General features: G+C 39.2%; 1 protein-coding gene across 2 annotated transcripts in view; it reads right to left on the bottom strand.

Moving 5' to 3' along the window:
- Positions 1-17,408, bottom strand: part of galnt18a (UDP-N-acetyl-alpha-D-galactosamine:polypeptide N-acetylgalactosaminyltransferase 18a) — a 120,205-nt gene that overhangs the window by 5,203 nt on the left and 97,594 nt on the right. Inside the window, exons 9-10 of one of the 2 annotated variants that reach the window (XM_026364566.1) lie at positions 15,558-15,653; positions 6,303-6,470 (exon numbers count right to left, since the gene is read on the bottom strand). In XM_026364566.1, the coding sequence (XP_026220351.1) occupies positions 6,303-6,470; positions 15,558-15,653 (264 nt within the window). The remainder of the gene's footprint in view (positions 1-6,302; positions 6,471-15,557; positions 15,654-17,408) is intronic. The other variant, XM_026364567.1, reaches the window with a different exon arrangement.

The raw sequence follows: 17,408 nt of genomic DNA, 5'->3' as shown, positions 1-17,408 counted from the left end.
ATGAATGCACGTCTAAAGAGCTTTGTGGAACATTGTTGTTGTTCAGGTGAAGTTATCTGGAAGTTGACTCATGGCAACCGCTCTTCCTTCTTATTAGGTCAAAATATTTCACGTGAAGGATGTAAAAGTCACACCTCTGCCAACCCCCTCTTGTCACCTAAAGTGGGTAAGTAGTTCTCAGCTCTCAAGACCTGTGGGTATCCCAAGTAGGCCTTCAACAAGCATCCTGTTCTAGATAAAGAACATGGGAACAGGTGGAGTCCCATGTCCAATGCAAAAAACAGATCATTCCTTACATGGCTGGGGTTTCAGAAGCTGAAAAAGATTTTTAGAAAACACTACTTCAAACCCAACAACACACTCAGGCTCAGCGACCCATCCACCCCAAAGACTCTAAAACACATAATCAGCGATATAGTGTAGAACATGGGAACCCTAACCCTAACCCTAACCCAGTGCAGTGAGGAATGCTCCGAGCTTTACAGCCACTACACAGGAGGAGCAACACCTCAGGACTGACTGAATCAGCTGGGTACCTTCATCTTAAGGACAAAGGACACTGATTTGAGGACAGTGATGTTCACATATTGGACAAAGAAGACAAGTGGTTTGAGAGAAGGGTGAAGGAAGCCTTGCATGTGCAAATCAACACCCCCTTACTCAACAGAGGTCCCCAGAATGATTAGGCCCAATTCACACCTGCACCAGGTTGGACAGAACTAATGACCCACTTTAGAGGATAAGAGGTGTTGGCAGAGATGTGACTGTTACATTCTTCATATTCTCCCCTTCCATTGTTTCACGTAATGAGCCTATTCAGGTCAGGTGTGAGGTAAAACCCACCTGGAGGATACATTTGTGGTCTCTAACAAACTATCTTCATACTGAAGAAGCTACTTGGATGAGTAGTGAAACGTTTCGACCTAACAAGAAGGAAGTCCGGTTGCCATGACTGAACTTCCAGATTTGTGGAACATTGTGCTGTAAGAAATAGAAACAGTATCAGTTCTGCAATGCAGTGTTTGGCATTTTAAACTTTTAAACTGTCTGCTGTAGCGGGCCACTAATGGGACATTAGAGCTGGAGGACGTTGTCATAGTGGAGTTCACTAAAGGTTCTTGCTGTACAGTACAGTAGAGGCAGAGTCATTAAAGTCATCACAATGATGTCCCTTGCCCCCTCTGCTGGAAACCAGTCAATTGGATTTCTCTAAGTGTGGGACTTTCTCAAGTGTACTTAAAAGTCTGTGCTCTGCCTCTTGGCTTCCCTAAGGAGAAGAGCTAAGACTAAGTGTACTGAGCTGAGTTATACACACAAACACACACACACACACCTTGACACTCATTCTTACAAACTTTACACACATTTGCACGTGTATACACACTGACAATTATCTGGCATTCGTCCAGCATCTTGTCCTCAATTCAGCAGTAAGCTCGTCTGGCACTCTGCAGAGTGCAGGGTTGGACTGCACTACTGAATCCCTGCTATTAAGGTGGGAACACTAGTTAATCAGTCGGTCAAACAGCCAGTCAGCCAGAAAGCCATCAGACAGCCAGTCAGCCGGTCAGCTGGCAAGTCAGGCAATCTGTCGCTCAATCATCAAGCCATTCACTCCGAAAGATTTGGTGAGTAGAAGCACTGTGTGCATACAAAGAGCGTAGAGAAGTGGCACTGTGTGAAGTGCTTGTGCAAATGCAATTCATGTAAATGCTAAACTAGATGAGCATTTCATCCTAAAATACACCCATTTTATCTTTACACCAGTGGAACAGCAGAGAATCAAGTACTAACTGAAGCGTCACAGATTCCCTGTCTTTGCATCACTACATCTCTATTCCTACATCTTAAGATGAGAACACAATTGCAAAACAAAATACAACTGCATGACGGACCAGCAGGGCACATAATAACTGCTTTGTCCCTTGTCTTGTTTTTGGGTATTTTGTGTGCCATTAGTCTTCCAGGGCTGCACTTAGAGAAGAATGAACATCAGAGAAAAGTAGTAGTGGATTTGTGGTATAATCCACCACTGACAAGAGTCAACCCACATTCTGATGTCTAGTACTGAACCAACAACAAAAAGGAAACAACAATTTTCTTATGAAAGCTATTCCTTTTTCCTCAGGACCAGGATTCTTCTCATTTTTGTTTCTATAAGAGCAGGCAGTTATCAGTGGAAGAAGGTTGGATAAACCCACTGTATCCTACCTACCTGGCAACACAGCAGCTACTTGGTAAAACATTTAGCTACTAGAGTGCTTTTCTTGCCTAAACTTAACCACACCCATGACTCTGGAGTGGACCTGAGCTGTGTGTTAGTTCTACACTGTCCATCCACCACAACCACTTCCCTGCAACTCATTTTCCATTAATAAATGTGGTGCTTCATTCTTTAAAAACACCTTGCCTCAGAACATAATCATAATATGGTGACATTTGCTCCAAAAATGTAATCTCATTTGTAGTTTGGCTGCATATGAAAAAAGGCGGGAACATTTATGGACACATTTATGATTCACCTGAAGGAAATTAGTTAATGTGTGGCCAAAATGTTGCTAGGTTGGTCTGATAAGAAGTTGCTAAATGGGTCTGAGAAGGCACTAAATCAATAAAGCAATACAGTCGATGAGCTGGCAACACTGCCCACTGAAAAGTCATGTGATCATACCCATGACCACATGCTCCAGTCCCTGGAGACTGACTGGTCATCTCTTTATTAGTGGTGTACATAATAAGCAAACTGCACACTAACAGAATTTTCATTGCTGCCAACTAATGCCAGTCAACCACCACATCTTGATAACCACAGGAATCATTAGTACACTAGAAGCAAAAGAACCATTGTTCCCGTCAATGCCTCCACACATAAAGTACAGCACCGTATATCCCACTGTATATATACTGTACTTGCCCCCAAGGACTACATGTAATCACTGCTCCCCTCCCAGCTACTGTAAATAATGTCGCTGCAGTATTTATTGACTTTAAAGATGACATATATGAATTATGTACTCGGTATGTTGTGTTTTGCTACTCTGGGTAAAAAAGGCAACCTCGCATAACACCCCTTTAAAAAGGTAATTGGCAACTTAATGAAATCACAAGGTTGGAAATATTAGGTTCAGTCTGCAGAAAATGCTGCTCTAAGGTATATGTTTGAAATGCCTGCTGGCAAAATGGTTACACAACTTCTAAATACTTAAACCTGAACAGTTATTTTATATTTCACGCTGCACAAGTAGAAAGTAATATTTGTAGCTTCAAGATATGTCAATAGCCCCAATTTGATTGTAAATTCAGAAGCAGCCTTGCAATTAAAAGTTTCCAAAATGTTATTGACTTAAGCCACAGTTGTATTTGTGGAGTGTGAAGAAAACATGAGCTGGTGTTTGCAGTGTTCATGGTCTCTCAAAAAGTAGCTGCACGACTGGGAGCTGTTATAAACGACCGATGAATTGAATATGATCAGCAAAGCTACAGTGAGATCTTTCATAAATAGTGTGGTTTAAATATCATCTATCCTGAGTGAATACATGAATGATACATGGGGGAGAAAACTGCAAACACAACAGCAGAGCAGTGCAACAAGCATGTAAGCTACATCAAATAACCAGAGTCAGCTATTTTTATTACTAGTTATTCTCAGTGCTGCTGTTCACTTGTTCAGTTTGGATGCATACAGTACATTGCGATCAATCGTGAGAACCATTTTGGCTCAGGAAACTCTATGAGTATTCCTGCTCCTGGTGCTGCATTCTGACTTTTCTCTTACATTCTCTAATGGGGCAGCCTGAGGTGAGAGGTGTCCAGAAAAAGGACAAATAAAAACAGACCAATAACAAGGCATAAAAAAGCCCATGTAAGAAAAAATCCACCTTTATTACAAAGCACTACTTGCCTTCTTACCTTCTGTCATCCACCTTCTTTCTTTTTATCGACGGCTGTTCTGTCAGGGTCAAGCTCAGTTCAATACTCTAAAAGACCCACTTATTAATAATTCACAAATACTGACTGCCCGCTTCACATGAAACGCTACCTCCCCCGTCCGTCTCTCCTTCTCTTGTTTGCTTCACTTCTTTCTGACGCCGCCTCTCTCTGAAAACTCGTCCTTCCTTTATTCACTCCTCTGTTGTTCCGCTCTCTCGTTCTCTCACCCTGCCTTTCTGTACCCGTCATCTTTCTTCTGCCTGTTTCTCTGCACCTTTCATCTCTGTCTATACCCACCTGTGTGTTTCTTCCCACTGCCTCCTTCTGTTTCCTCTCTGTCTCATCTCCATCTTGTAGAAGATCTATTTATTTCTAAGCAGGGAACCCCTCTGACTTCAAAAACCATGGACCTGTGTGCTTGCTCTCCAACCTGCACTCTTAATGGCCTTCCTACACCAACATCCTCGGTGCTAAAGACCAGAAATCTATCTGTATGAATTTCTGCTGCTTTTGACTGGAGTCCTCCTCTAATATCTGATTTGGTTAGACTATCACTAACCTGCTGTATGCAACAATACTAGCACGTTCTCTATATATTTTGCAGCTGTTATGTTACAGGGTGGGTGCCACTGATTGCCTTAGTGTTTTCTTCTGTCTTTCTTCCAGGTGTAACTTGAACCTGATTGGCCAGTTTGAACCTGATTGGTCCACACCTGTTGGCTGGCTTTGAATTTTACCCTGTCCTTATGAATCACCTAGGCAAGAAATGTTATACACACACAGGTTATGGGGTTGATGCCATGTCCTGTATAGTAGATAGATAGGCTTTTTGGTTCAAAGTTTTGTTTGGATTTATGTCAAAGAGAAGAGCTTTAAGATTTATTTCTTTGTTTTGGTACAACCACCTGATCCTGTACTCCCCGTCCCTTATTCTTCAGTTGTTTTTTGTTGTTGTCAGTATCATGATGTGGGCCTGCTTCTCTGCCTCTGGACCAGAATGGCATTAATGGAGCTAGTACTTCTAAGCAACTTGCAGAAATTCTACAGGTAAATGTCAAGTATCCCTCTGTGAACTGAAGCTCAACAGAAAGACGATCGTATACTGTAGCAAGACAGCCTCCCAGAGTCCCCAAATCATTGTACCACAGAATGGTGAAAGCAGTGTGACCTTAATCCTATAGAAATGCTGTGGAAAGACCTAAAGCAAGAAGTTCACTTCATGCAAGAAGTCTAAACAGCATTCCTGAGTTTAAGTGCTCTTTAGGGAGAAATAAAATGTGTTATGTTTTAGTTTCTTGTATCTAGTTTAAGGAATTCAGCAAAAATTACATTTTGTTTTCTTGTCATGTTTTATGCAGGAATAGAGACAATTCCAGTTTACTAACTATTCAAGCACCTTTCTAATTTGAACTTTTTTTTGCTTTTTCAACAAAATGGAACAGGTTTGACCTGAGAAATGTAAACAGATGTTGAAATTAGAGTATGTTATTTCACTTTTCTTTCTTTCTTAAATCTTCCTAGCCTTTCATCTGCTCTAGTAGTTCAATCTCAGGCCTTGTTTGACTTGAACTGAAAAAACTTTTTTATGGGGAAAATTGAGTTCTTTCATAACCCCACAGGCTATAATGGGTTGCCTAGTGGGTTTCATCTCTCTGACTTCTGACATAAGTTAGAAGTGTGATTTCTGATTCTGGTCGATGCTAATTAAAGGCCCTGCTAACGTGCCTTATAGCTAGAGACGGTGAGGAAACTAGAGAGCTGAAGTATGGTTAAGTATTGTTCTCTGAGGGAGAGGAAGAGTTTGAATGATATTTAAATAAGCCTATTTCTCAATCTGATGTCGAGGACAAAAACAATGCACATGCAGTGACGGGTACAAATGCACACACACAGAGACCAGAGATGCCTTGGGCATGAATACAGTAGTGTGTTCTTTATACTAATTATACAGCTCCCCCTACTTATCTGTCACATTTTAAGACAACATTAAAAGTGTGAAGATTAAAAATAAGACAGAGGGTTGTTAAAAGTCAGAAACTGTGGATGCGTGAAAGCTCATTATCCAACCAAGTCGATGTGCTTTTAAAACGCCTATTGCATAAAATAGTGGAATAATGATGCATGCTTTAAGAAGACTAGACGAGATATGGATTCAACTACATTATTTAAAAAAGCATACCAAATCCATAGAGCTATGGTCCAGAAGACAAAAAACAACAGTTATAGCTACATAAAGAATACCAATTAGCAAACCAATGGGATCAAATGATTCATAGACCTAAACAGAACACCTGAAATGAATCAAACATGCAAACAACTGGAGTTTGTTGAGACTTTTAACAACTGTATTTTTTTATTTGAGTGTGGCTTACCTGAGTGAATGTCCAAGTGAGCTTCATGTGCTTGGTTGCTGCATAGCTGCACTCCAGAAGCCTGGGTCTGCTGTTCACATCCACCAGACACTTGTTATCATCGTCGTCAATGGTCGGACTCAGCACTCCCAGGTGAAGCTGCTGGGAACTGGTGTAGTACACGTTCTGCTGGGAAACAAACAGAATAATAAGATCTCGTCCTGAGGAGGCACAAAGACAGTTTTGATAAGCGCTATTAGGAAAACACAATTAAACCGAGTAAAAAAACAAAAAAGACAAAAGTAGAATTTGAGAATTTCTATATTGCATTTGTGTTATATTACTTAGTAATTTATTTTGTGTGCTGATAACAAACAAGACACAGTTTAATTCTGCAGGAAAAACTGGAAAGAAAGTAAATGTTGTTTCGTATACAAACAAAAAAATCGCTTCTAAGAAGAATATTTCTTTGCTTCCCTGCCACAATATGGAAAATAAACTGCATCAAAAATAATACAAACATTATTTAGTAGCCAAATTATTACTTTAAAGTAAGCTGCTGCTTACTAAAAAGAACACTGCTGCACACCTGAAGTTTACCAAAGTACCATATCATTTTGCAGATGGTATCAGCATATCGCATACAGTACATGTGCATTTTGGTAGAACGCCATAACAGAGAAGTGATAATTATGAGACCTCAAATAAGAACTATAAAAAAATGTAAAAATGTGTGTCAGCACTTAAAAGGACAAAGAAAGGCTGTTAACATTTAGAGGTAACTACAGCACAATATAGCACACTGAATTTCACTTTTTTTTCCAAAGTTTTCCTTAATCTAGTTGGTATAAATACACTGTCACTAGGTCATCTGAATGAAAGGTTGTGGGAGGTGGAGGTACTGTGCATTGACCTTTTGACTTTTTTCAGTTACACAATAAATTTACTGTACTATTTAAAAAGAATAACTTCATGTATAGATTGAACAGCTATGAACTAAGAATAGACCCCTGTGGCACGCCGTTTCTGAAGGCATGCTGTATTTAGCACCATCTGTCGAAACAAATTTCTACTATTGATGGAGATGGAGATTATCTTTTACTTTAGCCACCCAAATTGAGATGCTGGGTGCTTATGCACCAGTACGCAATAATAATGCACATTTGCATGCTCATGTCTAATTTATAGTGGGTTCATCATTATCAGCAGGGAGTACTGTAACTAGGTTATTTTTTGAATGCTGATGTATTTCCTTTCATCTCACCTACAAAATTTACCGGATCTCCAAACAACATCATCATTTTAATAAACAGGTCACCTATAACTGCTCCAATTAACAAGAAAAACAAGAAGAAAAAGAGGAGGAAATATTCAGTGGCAACATTTGATAGAGAACAGAGGTCAGATGAAAGATGGAAAAGCAGATCCTGGCTAAATATTAGCAGAAGAAATTTTGCATACCTGAAAAATCAAAACATGAGGTTACGGTAATGAATGCAAATGTTGGCCCAGTTTTAAAGCCTGTAAAAACGTCTGGCAATGTAAATCAAATACACCTGTAGTAGTTTGAAAATTCAAACCATGAAGTCAAACATGCATTTAAATAAATCACAGGCAACTTGACATTTAATAAAGAAAATGAGTAGAATTAGCATTTAAAACAAAGCGCAAAAAGATACGACCAAGGAGTAACAGAAGAGTAAGCACAGGAGCAGCACTGCTCAGAGCTGGCTCCAGCTCAGTGCGAGTGTGTGTTACAACAGGAGGTAATTGATGAGAATGATGACAGTCTTGCAGGAACAGGACATTTCTAGATAGGAGCTATTGCCACACTGTACACCAGCCACAGAGCTTTTAAGATGCTGTTTAAAAGCACCTTGAGAAAGACAACGCGGCAGACTGACATGCTATGAGTGTGTGGGTGCGTTTGAGTCCGTGCCAGCGCTTCTGACTGAGGGTTTGCTTCTCTAATAAGAGCAATTAAACTTGCATCTGTCGATAGATTCATGTTCAGCTCCCAACAGGCTGCTCAATGCTATCTCATTTTCTGTCACAGCTTCTTAAAACCTCTAATAGTAGGATTAGCACAGTGCAGTGTTAGACAGATAGCAATCTCTCTTGACAGATGTACACATTAACAAATGTGGACAGTAGAAAGCCCATAAGCTACACTGATTTTCTAGCGTTTACCTCCAGCAGATGACGTTTGATTTAAGCAAGAATCTTTGGGAAGTCAAACTAAAAAGTTGCTGTCTTGTGAACTAAACTGGCATTTTAAGTGCCATGTAACATTTGTTCACAGTTAACATCCAGTACATCACCAGGCATGCGAATAATGCATCATGTTCAGGAGGGTATTTAAACAGCTGGACTGTCAGCAGCTAGTTCAGAGCTTCCTGCAATTCATTACTGTAAATCCTTGAAAGATTGACCCAATGGCTGTGTTGGCATTCTGATTTCTTCAGAACAACAGGAAAATATGCCCGAAGGTGGTGTTAGTTAATACATTTTTATTAAAATATAACGGGATTAGTTGGCCCATGTTTGGGCTTGGTTAGGTTGCGAAATGAAAATGTGGCTCAATCCATACTGTAAAAAAAAAAAAAGTTCAAAACAAGGCAAAACTTTTACTGGCAAAATCTGCAAATACAATAAAGGGGGTTAGTATTCAGTATACTGTGATATGCTGTAATACTGAACGAAAGGAAAACGAGTAGCTGAAAAGGTTTCAACTAAGCTATTATTTTTAATCCAAATGTAATTTATAGTTTATATTGGACATTGAACAACACTGTACACTGTCCATTTCTTAAACTGGTCTTCCAAAGATAAAATTGCAGTAGACCTCAAATGGCACTGAGCTATTTGTTTGTTAACCAGATGTGTTTTTTCAGTTTGAATGTGACATTGTACTAACTGGGGCTCCTGCCTATTACTGACAGCAAAGGATGTAGTCAGACAAGTTAATCACTGGTGCTTCCCTCAGCCATCTGCTCTGGTGGCAACGAGACAATGCAAACACACACACACACACACACACACACACACACACACACACAGGCAGAGTGCGCACAACATCTGCAAAGTTGCCTGAGTGCATAATGAAAAGCTTCCTCCAGACGAGCGGAGCAGACAGAGGTAGAGGAGGAGAGTTTAGGTGAGAGCAGACAATGAGGTCACTCCATAAAGATGCTATTTATAGATATAGACAATAAACTAAAAACTTCTACTACGGTTCACACACACACACACACACACACACACACACATAGAGAGAGAAAGAGAGGGAGCTCATTACTGTGTCATACCCTGATCAGATTGGTCCCAGTCGTAATAGGCTTAAAGACACAGTCATTTTAAAAACAGATGACTTCAGTGCAACAACAACCGGAACAATATCTCCATTTTACAACTGCAGCTTTTAATAAGCTGACAAATTAACCAGAGAGACTTCTCTATTTTCATCCTGTTTGAAAAGTGTCTACAACTTTTTTTCAGCTTAGGTAAAAGCCTTGTGATGAGTCACCCTTTGGAATAAGACTCACTTTAAAGAAAAATGGTGTTTGATCCCTCAAGAAAGGCAGCGAATGTTTTTCCCCTTCACTTATGAATAGACATTGACAAACAAGTTCCCACAGATCAATTTTGTCAAAGGTTAAAGTTTTAGAAAGTCCAGTAATTGCCCCTCTCACCCTCCACTCCCCCCACACACACAGTAATTGCCAAAAGTTTTCAAAGTTGGCTAATTGGTTTGAGCTTTCTTTGTATCCAACTGCCTCCCTGGTGAAATAACTGTTTTAAATCATTAATAAACTACCAACTTCCTCAAAATGATAAATCAATGCCTTCTAAAGTCTCTTTAAAGTAAGAAAAGTCACTGTTGGAGGAAAGTCTTTTCTCTTTCCCCAAGTGGCACGGCTGTGTTTTAAAGTTTAATCTTTGATTAAACTTGTTCTGCTACTTGGCTTCCTTCTCTTTTTATCAAGGCCCGGCTCTTTTATTTTTCCGGCATCTTACAAACCTCAAGTTTCGCTACAGGATTTCTTCCAGCCCGTTCATCTTTGCCTGAACTTACAAGTTCAATATAGCAGTAATTCTCGCTTTTTATAAGGCTCACACTCACACCTCTGCTGTATGTTGATATACTTAGGAGAATTTCCATTCCCTTTGTTTAATCCGTAGTTTTATTCATTACAGTCATATTGGCATGAAGTGCTGTGACCTCCTAAGGACTCATGTCATAAAGAAGTGAGGGCTTAGGGGTGTCTTCAATCGAGTCAAAGAGGCTCCCACAAAACACACACACACACACACACACACACACACACACACACACACACACACACACACACACACACACACACACACACACACACACACACGGCCTTGGTAAATAGCCTCAAAGGTCTAATTTTCAAACTTTATTGATTCGACCACAAACCAATATCCTTAGCAAGGCTACACCAATATTGAGGCACACGCCAGATTTCTATTATCTGCTTAATTCCACTGCAATTTCTCACTAGTCTGTGAAATAAATCAAATAAATGCTGTCAAGCACACCTCTTGCATTGGCCTGAAATGAGTAAACTTGCTGGAAAACAATGATTATACTTTTCTAGAGCTACTATTGAATGTAATGTACTATGTACTATTACTGAAACAGTTTGCTTTTGCACAACTTGATAATGATGGGCTCTGAAAAGAGGTGGCTAGTAGCAATGATAATGCAAAACTGCAACACACTGATTAATTGGTTTGTATGGTGAAAAACAGGCCATCAAAGCAGAATAAAAGCTTAAATCACAGCAACAGCTTTTCCTACCTAACTCTAATTTGGGCAATATGCTGAGTCTGATGTTTAAAAGTGCACTGTACAGATTTTTGTTTCTTATGTGAAGCAGTTTAGAAAAGTTCTCTATAAATAAATTTATTATTATTTATTACTTGTGCACACACACAAATACTAATTAAATTCTACATGTGTAGGTGCCTAGTTCATGTTGCATGCTGTAAATACTACATGGTAACTGTATTTTAGTGTGTGAAAAAAGTCACACAGTCAGTTTTTTTTTACCCAATCTTAAATATTTGTGTGTGAAAACATATGACCTCATACCTTCAGTAGCTCGGTGGCAAGATGTCATGGTTCAGAGGCAGCAAAGCAGGAGCACATCATATTGCTGCTACCACGTGTCACAGAAGGGATAAGGTTCTTATGCTGGAATACAGCACTAAACCTACGCCTTTCATTCGAGCCAAAGAATTCTACTTTGGTCATTCTTTCTATAGCCTTCTGGCTCATCCACATGACTCTGAGCTAAGTGTAAATGGTCATTAATAATCTTTTTGGATACTAGTGGTCTTTTCTGTGCAACTCTATGCACACCATTATCTGTAAGTTGAGCCAGTTGCCATGACTCAACTTACAGATAACTACTTAATCTTCACCGACATATGCACATCATTGTTGTTCAGTGTTGTCCTGATGGTGGACTTATGACCAGTCTGAATATCAAGAAAGGCCTTTAGTTTCCTCTTACCCTGGGGTTCTTTGTGACCTCCCAAAGGTATTACAAACCTTGTTCATGGTGTGAACACCAGGATCTATTCACAACCCCCTATCACACACAAGTTGCTGTGTGTCTGAGCTGTGATCATTTGCTTCTCTCTGTGGAACAGTATCATGTGTTCTTTAAGTCTTACTTCTTATCCTGTTAATCACCTTGTGACAAACCAGATGTATTATGTGCCCTCAGTAAAGGCTTTGAAACCCATGAGCTACAAAATCAAAACGATTCTTAAATGTTAATTTATCAAATATAATCCAATAATATCAATCTGATAACAAAGCACAGTGCTATTGTGCATAAGAAATGCTTTTTTTTTAGTGCACAGGAAGTAATAATAATAACTAATAATATGTGTGTACTTTAATTTGAGTAAGCAACTCAAGCAACTTTAACTTTAATAAAGGATCCTTTTACCAGCAGTAAGTGTAATAAACCATGTATCTGATATTTAACCTAACCTCCCACAGTGCATATGAACTGTGTTAATGTCACTTTTAACATATAACCTTTACTGTTTTGCACATCTGCACAGTTCTGGAAGATCAGAGTTTACTCAGAACTCAGAAACACAAAAACAGCCTGATTTAAGTAATGTTTTCAACTGGCAAGTTGTCTTTACAGTCATGCTGATGCGACGTGAATGAGACATGATGTCGATAGCTGGGGTCGTTTACTGGCATATGTAAAAAAGCGCTTAACTGAGCACTTGCCAGTGAATTCCCCACTGCGATATCTCTCACTTTGAGTTTGTAAAAGACTCTCTCTCTATCTGTCTATCTCGCGCTCTCTCGTTGTCCTCTGCATATCCTTTCAGGCCTCCCTCACTTCATCTGTGTCAAGTGACTGAAGAGGAAATTGAGGAACGTTACGCATCGTTGACGTTCAACAGCTCATCGGGTATTCAAGGCCATATCTGTCAAGCTGTTGGACCCACACATGCAGAGGAAGAAATGGAGTGATCCTGTTCATGGGACTCAGAGGTAATCTAAAGGATTGGATGAATCAGAAAAAAAGGATCAGAATGAGGAATAAGAAGGACTTGGGGGGAATAACATTAGAATAGATACTCTGCACGAATAAAGAATAATGATAAAGGCACGACAGAAGACCACAGGAATATGTGGGCCTTTGATGTTGGCTATGAAACAGTTCCTGCTGGCTTTCGCTCTGCATCCCCAACGCTCTACTTAATGCTTATTTCTCTTAAACATAGCATCTTTTTGGAATTCACTATTAAGTCTGATAATCTCACTTTGGCATTGTTTTACCATGTCACGTTGAGTAGGCTTCGTCGCTGAGGCCAGACATTTTATTAGGCTAAAGCACAGAGCAGCCCATTATGTGGGAATGTGTGGGAATAAGCATTAACAGCAAAGATTATGGATTTATCCATTATATACTCACATTCTTTAATACCTCCTATGATTACAGCACTAGGTACAGCATAGATAATAACTTTTATCCTTGCACTCCTTTGAAGTGATTAGTTCCCCTTGCTTATCCTGAACTGTGTAATGATACTGTGCTGCCATCTTGACTCATCCTAGTAAAGCCCCTCAAAACTCCTGTAATCTGGAGACACGTTACAGTGCAGTCAGTAAATTATGGCTTCTTAAAAGTATTTGTTAATTTAGTGTAATATAATACAATACACATATATTATCTTCATTTACTGCTAACTTCCTGCCTCATTCTCAGTTTGAGCAAAATTCATGCTGTGGATGTGAAAACCTTTCATATGGTCTCTCAAGCTTTGCCCCAAATTTAAGCAAAACTAGCACAGTTGGAATTAAGCTTTTTACTGTGAGCGAAATAAGCTCAAGAACCCTTTACGACAGCCTGGCCCACCTCCATCTCTTGTGTTCAAATAAATAAATAAATGAAGACAGAGCAGGAGATAAAACTCTACTGATGCAACTCAATTTCTTTATCAGTACCTGCTGATTATACGGTCTCCAGGATAGAGAAAATGTGAAAGGCAAAAAAAGGCAGCAGAGTCACAGAGAAATGCCAACACAGCTGTTCCAGCAGCTGACGTGTTATTGCTGAGTATGACCCAGATAGAAAGTTGGATGTTTCCGACGTCAAGGCGCCGGTCAAAGCTATTAACTTTACTGACAATGGAGGCGAGGCTCGGAGTGTCCTCCGAAAGCTCTTCTAGATGCCGGGCTCAGTATGAAGGGGATCCTAGTTGTGATTAGGCAAGCCTCTTAATGGCAGTTGGGATAGTAAGACAGCTATATATTCATTTTTAATTTTGTCAAGCTACAGAACATTTCAAAGCAGTGAAAATTGGAAAAATCACAGCTGCTTGGTGTTTTCAGTGCCTCTATTAAAGGGGTAAAAGTGCAGCCTTTACTGCCTCGTAGGATTAAATAGCTTAAAGCTGCACTGGGCTGAGTTCTGTATTGGCTTCAATGACTCCAAAACTACTTTTACATATTGCAGCTTCAAAAGCTAAAAGGTTACACTCCATAAACACCACAAGACATAGCAATTAATATAACATGGTTAGCATGGTGATATATATGCTCTTTGCCAGCATTTTCTCTTGCTTGCTTTAATTGAGCAACTTACTCATGGTGGAAATGGAACTTTTTGTAGAAATGTAGAAATTTTAGGTCACTTAGATTTTTAACATAGGTTTCATGGAAAACAAGGAAATTACTAAGTGATCGCAAGCTTTTTAACAGTAGTATAGAATAGTATAGACGCAGAGTGACGCGTCATAACTGGAGCTGGTCATCTCTGACCTTCTCAATGTGTTGGATACTGACGTTTCCCTTGATGCTCTTTCCCTCTGAATCTTTTTCCATCAGCAAAGTGAGTTTCTTCCGATTGTAACTGTGAAAATTACCTTTAAGATTTGTTGAGGTTTTATTCTCATTTATTCCACAGGTGCTGTTATTTGAAATGGTTATGGTTGGAAATGGACAGACGGAGGAGCACTGTGTATTTTCTTTTATCTGCTCTGTTTCACCAATAACTAAACGTTACTAGGTCTGACCTAGTAGATTGTTGTGACTTTTTCACAAGAGTGACCAGGATGCTCATTCATCCTTCAGACACATGTTCATCAGAATGATGGAAAGGAGCGCATTTCTGAAACAGTCCAAGTAATTTTTGCAAAGTTTACATTTGTCATAACAGTTGATCAATGAACTGTATTTGGAAGGTTTGTCCAACCATGCAGTCTTATTAAGCTCCACATAGCAATTTAGCATCTTTAAGCTCGGTTTAGCTCAATCAAGCTGTTATCAACAATGGTTCTAGCAGGTGGCAGCATTTTTCAGGCAAATAAGCTCTTAGATCATTACAGATATTTCCACTAAACCCCCTTAAGGTGGCCACAAACAACTGCCAAAAGTTAATTTATACAGCTTTAATAATGGTGTTGATGTCATGATACTAGTGTGGGTAGATGTTTAAAACTTGGACAACATATTGTTTTTTTTTATTTGAGTGTTGCAAAGAGAATACAGTATTGCTCAATCCCTGCTACTGCAATGCAACTTCATGCAATAGCTGCTTTCTCCAAACCTCTAATTTAAAATAACAAAGAGTCTGGAGAAGTCCAATTATCTACTGCTGACAACCTGTGCCAAAAGCTCTCTGTGTGATCAGTACTTTATTTTTTGGTTGAAAGGTGTGTTTGAAGAGATAGGATAGAAAAGAATAGACCACAGTATGAGAGCCCACTGACCTGTGGTGTCATACCATGACAGAGGTACATGATGGGAACATTGTCAGAGTCAGGTCCCTGGTCCAAACACAAGTCGTCTCTTAGACTGTTCTTCAGCTGATTAAGTGACATAAAGGGGGGAAACAAAGAGGGAGGTGGGTTAATCGTCAGTAAGTAATGAGGTTAAATTCAGTTATCATAAAAACATGTTTTAGCAGCTGTTCATGTGACTAATAAGGGTAAAACAAAGAAAACATCACATCTCACAGTTTAGTCTTTGAATCCACAGCATTTTCAAAAATAGTTTTCCTCACTTTTTGCAATTTCTGACTGTCAAAGCTCACAGCTGTTAATATTTGCAAAAAGCTGATGAGGTTTTTATTCATTTTGTTCCAAAAACACAGGGAAGAAAACACAGTTAATCTTTAATCTCACCTTGTCTTGTGCGGAGTACTTCAGGTAAACCTGTGTGTTTTCCAGTGCTCAAAAAAACCAACATGATTTCATTTTTATTTGAAGTAAACATCAGTTCAACTGTTACTTCTACAGTTTCTATTACTAAAATATTAACAGCCTCAATTCTGCACACTGTCACTTAATAACTGGAGTTGTGTTTAGGTTAGCATTAAGACTAGAGGCCAGAAGAAACAGCTAAGCTATTAAGAACACATAAGATGCAATGTATTACTTTTGTTTAATCAGCATTATTTCATGGACTGATAAAAGGGCAAATCAGTATATTTTTAGGTCCAACCTGTTACTTTAACCCTTTCTCAATACTTGAGGCTTCTTGAAGTTATACTATTTAATTGTTTTAATATAAAGGTGATTATTAAACATTCATATTGTCTATTTCTAAACTTAGAGGTAGGCAGCAGAATATAGATAAACTGTGCTTTTATGAACTGTAGTAAGTATAGCCAATCATCTAGATATCAGTAGTAAACTTTCCTAAATTGTTTGATGTCTCTGCAATTATTCCACAACACAGTTCTTGCTAATTCTTCTCTCTCTCTCTCGCCATCTTACATTTTCTCTCTCCCAGCATCTCTCATTCCCTCCTCTCAGACTTTCTCTCTCTGTCTTTCCATTATTAATTGCTCCATTATGGAAAAGTGATGCACTACACAGCTCTAGCTGAGTGGCTAAAGTTAAGACAAATGAGATCACTGCAGGCTAATTACTGCTTGCCAGCAGAAAGTCATACAAACACTTTAGACTAACCTTCACCTTCGTAGGCAGCTGCAGAGTGATATTAGGAAAGGGAAAGCATCTGTACGTTTTGGATCTTAGGCTACGTCTGTAATTTGGCTGTAATCCACAGTAAATTAAAGACTAATTGCACAACACTGTATATGAAAATTAACGCAGCATGACAAGTGTACTTCAGTTTGTCCTTCAAATAATTACAAGAAGTGTCCACAAAGGTATGTCAGGCATCAGGGCTACAATTACTACTATTATAGAAATATAAAATATGTTCATACGTGTACAAACGTGTACGTTCACATACACGTTGATCTGGATGTGAACAATAGGTCTGCTCTAAAAAGACGATATGTGCTTGTTCTCCAAACTACAGTGAGAATGGAAGAATTGTGACATACAGTATTTCAATATTCATGAACAGAAGAAGTCGGTTCAAGCCGGTTGGCTCTTAATGACGCTGATATTTTTAATGTGGCCTTATCAGTAAACACCTTTAATGTGTTTACTCCAAGTAACCTGGTTACTTGAGTCCATGTAAATGCACATACTGAATTAAATAACAACGTTTCTGTCCTGTGATAGACTGGTGACCTGTACATGGTCTACCTCTTCCCCAGTGACAGCTGGAACAGACTTCAGCCCCCCCACAACTTTGAAGAGGAA

Source organism: Anabas testudineus, chromosome 6 (assembly GCF_900324465.2).
Source record: "Anabas testudineus chromosome 6, fAnaTes1.2, whole genome shotgun sequence".
NCBI lineage: Eukaryota > Metazoa > Chordata > Actinopteri > Anabantiformes > Anabantidae > Anabas > Anabas testudineus.
The sequence above is the reverse complement of the archived record's forward strand: the minus strand, read 5'-3'. Positions and strand labels throughout refer to the sequence as shown.